General features: G+C 44.7%; 1 protein-coding gene across 1 annotated transcript; it reads left to right on the top strand.

Moving 5' to 3' along the window:
• Positions 1 to 661: 661 nt before the first annotated feature.
• Positions 662 to 1606, top strand: LOC138471761 (olfactory receptor 1L1-like). Its single transcript, XM_069609575.1, has one exon. It carries the CDS (start codon positions 662 to 664, stop codon positions 1604 to 1606), a length of 945 nt encoding a protein of 314 aa, XP_069465676.1.
• Positions 1607 to 5415: the final 3809 nt, after the last annotated feature.

Genomic DNA, 5415 nt, shown 5'->3' with positions numbered 1-5415 from the left:
TAACACTCTGCCTCATTTTGGAGAAGTGACACAGTGGAGAATGGGCATCGAGCGGAGATAAGATCTCTGCTGTGCTAGCCTACTCCATCTCATCAGTGCGTTTTGTTCTTTGCGCCTGCATGAGTTTTTCATGCAGGCATAAAACTAATGGATTCCCATGGAAAGTGCTTCGATTTTGTACCTGCTCAAAACCGGATGGATTACATGGGCACCCATTAGTAAACTCCACCTGCAACGCGTAATTTGCTCTCAGCATTTATTTATTAATGATATAGAGAGGAAAATTGACGAATAAAAGCAAGTTTGCGATAACTTCACTCTATCCTTGTCCGCTCCATTTCGTGTATATTGAAAGTTGCAGGCAGGGGACCCAACAGTACATAGGTGATTATCCTGGTGGTTTCCTGCATGCAATAAACGTTTTTAATAAAATTACCATGTATGTGTCTTATTTGTTGGTAGGCAACTTCTCTCTCTTTTTACTGTATACGCCAATCCAGATTGTGTTGCTTTAACTTCTCAGTCTAATCAGAGTATGGCAGTAGATGACCCAAGTATTACATTGGATACTGTAAAGATATTGGTGGCATTTGTGTGAGTGTTTGGTTAGATTTCAAATTGCATACTATTGTTTTCCTTCAAGGTACAATTTTCTCAGAGGATGGGGAAGGGGAACCACAGTGGTATGTCCGATTTCATCCTCCTGGGTTTTGAGGAACCTCCGGAACACAGCATCATCCTGTTTGTGTGTTTTCTAACAATGTACTTGATTACACTGGTGGCCAACAGTACTATGATTTTGATCATCTCGGTTGATGGTCAGCTCCAAACTCCCATGTATTTTTTTCTCAGAATCTTGTCTTTCGTGGACATCTGCCTGACAACCTGCACAATTCCCAAACTCTTGGTCAATATCTTTGCGAAAAGGAAAACCATCTCTTTCTACGGATGCTTTCTGCAGATCCACTTCTTCATCTCCTTTGGTATCATGAAAGACTTTTTATTGGCCATCATGGCTGTTGATCGCTACCTCGCCATCAGTAGACCGCTGCACTATGTCCTGCTGATGAATAGGAGAGTCTGTGTCGCCCTGATCGCTGGGTCCTGGATCATCGTCTCTGGACACGCTGCATTAAACAGTGTTTTGACATCTCAGTTATCCTACTGTGGATCTAATGAGGTACATCACTACTTCTGTGAGCTCACGCAGCTCTTCAAGGCATCTTGCTCAAACACGTTCATGAATGAGTTCCTATTTGTGAGTGAGTGGCCACTGTTCCTGTTTGGACCCTTATTAGTTATCATCATCTCCTACATCCTTATCATCATCACTGTGGTGGGCATGCACTCAAGGGAGGGGGGAAGAAAAGCATTCTCCACTTGTTCCTCTCACCTTTTCGTTGTAACGATCACCTATGTTCCGCTGCTGTACACGTACATTCGCCCGTCGTCAGTAGATTTCATCATGAAGGACCTCATCATGAGCGTGATGTTCACTATCGGGTGCTCCATGCTCAACCCATTTGTTTATAGTATTCGGAACAAGGATGTCAAGAAGGCCTTGATTAAGGCCCTGAACAAAAGAACATTTTCATTGAAGAAATAAAATCAGACGTTGTCATTCATGATTGTGGTTTAGCGATGTCCACTTAAAGGATTTCTCAAACTATGGCCCTCATTACAACTCAGGCGGTAAGGGGTTTACGGCGCCGTAAACAGCGCCGACCCTTACCGCCTGAGTACGAGGTCCCTTAGCGCCATGGCGGATTTAACACCTGCTTTTAGCAGGTGTTAAAATCCATGGCGCTAAGGGACCATGGAGTTAATTACGCCACCGTAATTTACGGTGGCGTAATTAACGCCTTCCCCACTCCCATTATGCCCTATGGGGCAAAAATGGGAATGGGGAAGGGTAAATGGGGATTGGGGACTTACCGCCCCGCCAAGGTCAGAATGGGGCGGTAAGTCCGCCAACCACCATGGCGTAAACGTAGTTTACGCCATGGTGGTAAAGTCACGGCCCAGGCGGTAACTTACCGCCTGGGTCGTGATGAGGCCCTTTGTGTTAACTCACACCCAGTGTGTGTTCAATTTTGTTTATTTTAAAGTTGGGGTGTGCTCATTATCCCCACCAACCCTGATGAAGAAATATCTGCCTGCGTGAGAAAGCCTTTCCAGTTTTGGCATTAACCATGAGAAAGGAAGCTGCAGCCATCTGTAATGACAGTGTGCAGACTTCATGTATGAATATGTGCACCAACAGTGTAGTGGCAAATTTAGTACTGTTCCCTTGCCCTTCCTTGTAACAGAGCGGGAGCTATATATGCATCATGAGGATGCATTGCTCGCACCCATTCATGATCTAAAAATAGGTCATTTGCACCGGAGAAAGACAGATTGACCAATCCCAATCTATCTTTCCCAGGCTCGATTGTGCAATCACCCCCCCCCCCCGCACCCACGGTATATAATAGAAAAGGGACTAGATCCCTTTTTCGTATGGCTGCCACCATCCCAAATGTGAAAGTGATGCTGTTGGACATTTGAAACAAGAATCCCAATGCATATCAGTCAAGAGAAAAAGAATGCCTGGTCAAGACAAATTAGTTTAAAAAATACTAAGCAGCTCAAAAGAGGAGCATATGAGCCAAAAATGAATTTAAGTGTCTAATGCAATTAAAATTAAATTGGTTTAATAAAGGGTTATTTTACAGCACACTTTAAATGTACAGCCTGGAAAAACATTCACCAAAAAGTCAAAATATTGTTATGGGTCTTTTAATTGCTACAAGGATCAAGCACCAGGCTGGATGTGAATGGACCAGGCCGACCTGTCGTGTAAGGAGAGCCCTATATAAAGCCAGGGCAGGTGGCAGACGGTATGCAAATAATTATACAAGAGGTCTGGGAGCCCCTCTACCGATAACACACACGGCCAAATAACCTGTTCTCTGGTTAGATTCCCACTCAGGAGGGTTTACAACCACATTTTAGCTCACTGTGCCTTTCACACGTAGCCAATTAAAGTTACACGACTTCAGACCAGCTTGACTAGTTTTTGCAGTGCAGCTTGACTAGTTCTTGCAGTGCAGCGGGCTTGAACTGAAGAACAAGCTCTTGGTGGAGAAAGATGCTTTTGGGGTCCGCATCAGCATGCAAAGCTCTTGGGTTGCTGTGACGAGCTCTCTCGGTTGGTCCTTTTAGAGATGACATCTTATGGTCTTGTGAACATTAAGCTTTTTGCAGAGATGAAATTGATCCGTTTTGGGTCTTGTTGAAATAAAGTCACGCATTTTGGTTTCAGTGGAAATTCACTTCTCAGCTTCAGTCACTGCAGAGTCTGTTCCACGGACCATGTACCAGGAACTGTGTTTTCAGCAGCAATATAGGCCAGGCTTGCTGAGTGAGTGCACAAGGGAGGATGCATATTGTCACAATTCACTTGCTCACTCCCACGTCTTTGGGGCATTATTTGGGGCATATACAATATTAGAATTAGCTTCCGATCCCTGTGAGATATGGTCGGGTAATTTGTGGGCTCTAGGATCATCTTTCTAAATTTACTTTCCATTTGGATGCATTTTGAGATTGTTGCATCGAGGATGTTTTTCTATTCAAAAGACTACTTATCCCAGAATGCCTTGCACACTGCTTCATCGCCAGCCTTGCAAATCAAGTATGGGTGGAGGATATAGACCACCTTTGGCTGGCAGAAGCAGTCCCCTTAACTGCACTTATCAGACACCCGTTGTCTGCGCTTAATTCTTGCACTTGCCACCTGCTAGCCTCACTGTCTGTTGATCACTTATTCAGCACTTTCCACTCCTCCCCTCCCACTTGCACTTTCCCCCTTCCCTCTCCCCTGCACTTGCGCATGCTCAGTGTCACTGGGCCTAGTAAGATTGTTGTTTTTGTCCTCCCTTGTACCCCTTCCTAGCCTCATTGTGCCCTGAAACACTTGTGTATGGGCGCAATATAAATAAAGTATATTATCATATCATTTGACCCCACCCGAGGCATGTGATCATTATTCTGTTTTAAAAGCCTCAGTTTGCTCAGTTCAGCTCCCTTCCAGAGCAGTAGAAGGGGAGATTAGGGGCTTGTTTTAGTGGTTTGCCTATTCCTTATGCAACCCTTGGTTCTCCACTGATCTGCTCTGGGTGGATACCTATCAGTAAGGCACTCAGTGTATTCTGTGGAACAGGTTTCTGGGGAGATCTGTAAGAAAATGATAAAACTGCCCGACATGTGGAGGCAGCATGACAGCAACCTGCAAGGTAGAAAGGGGTGGCAGGGGACACTGTTGCGCTGCTTATTGAGCATTCCTGGGGTCGTTTGAGGGAATTAGGGGGTTAGGGGGCTAAGTGGGTAGCCATGGTCTGGTGGGACGCGAAAAGCAAGTACCCAGTGAATACAATTTCTTTGGGTGAAGTGCCTCAACCTGGAGTGGATTGTTGAAGGGACCTCCAGCACCCTCCTCTCAGAATACAACACCTATTTGCAATATACACAACACAAAAAAAGATTAATACAATGACAGATTCCGCAAATGAAAGAATCTCCACCACAATTGTAACGATTTAAAATCCCTTTAGATGGTATATGGTATTTGTGTACTGTTTGGTTTTAGCAAAAACTAAGTGGCCGCATTCAGCGGCCACCTCACAACTTCTTAACCGGCATAAACACAACTGTATAATGTACATCTCAGGGTCTTGGTGAAACTCATCTCAAAAGCATATGTCAGCTTGTGCAATAGTTAATAATAATTAACAGGCACATGCAGAAGTATACAAGCTTGACGCCAATCCATAAGCTTAAATAGCGACCCTACCTATGAAATAATTCAGGTAAATTAATAAATGCATCTGGTATTAATTAAGGTGCCGCACACAGTTAGTATTCCATGTGTACAGTTTGCCTCTATGTTTCTCCTTCTAGATTCCCAAGAAATGTCCCAGCTCCTTATGTCCCAGCCCTTGAAGGCAGGTCAGAAAACTGTATTCACATAGCTCCTTTCCCCTTTAAATGAAATGTAACCCTTGGCCCCAGTATCCGAACCTTAATCCTTAAGTCTACTCTAACTAAAAGAAAACAAAATAAATACATCGAAAAAAACATTAGGGAAACCTACATTGAAAAATAGAACACCAAAATCAGCCTGACTGGTCCTCTGCAATACCTGCGGTTGGATGCTGAGCAGCACTAGCCTGCTGGAGGCTGCTGGGGCTGGGCAGCAAGCTCCTCCTGCCTTCTGATGAAGGATTCTTCTTTCTTCTTCTGTGGCAGGAAGGATGTTGGCGCTCGCTGAGGTCGGCAGGGCCGGGGAGGTTTCTTGGAGCTGGAGCCAGACTTATAAGAAAGAAGGTGCTGCTCTGGCTTGGGTTTCGCCCCTTCCTCTGTTTTACAGTACAG

The sequence above is a fragment of the Ambystoma mexicanum genome, chromosome 8 (assembly GCF_040938575.1).
Source record: "Ambystoma mexicanum isolate Mex_15411 chromosome 8, UKY_AmexF1_1, whole genome shotgun sequence".
Taxonomy (NCBI): Eukaryota; Metazoa; Chordata; class Amphibia; order Caudata; family Ambystomatidae; genus Ambystoma; species Ambystoma mexicanum.
Note: the sequence above shows the minus strand (reverse complement) of the source record. Positions and strands in the feature narration are given on the sequence as shown.

What these genes read in the sequence shown, in the direction of transcription:
- LOC138471761 (XM_069609575.1), top strand. Translation starts at nt 662, where the DNA reads ATGGGGAAGGGGAACCACAGTGGTATGTCCGATTTCATCCTCCTGGGT.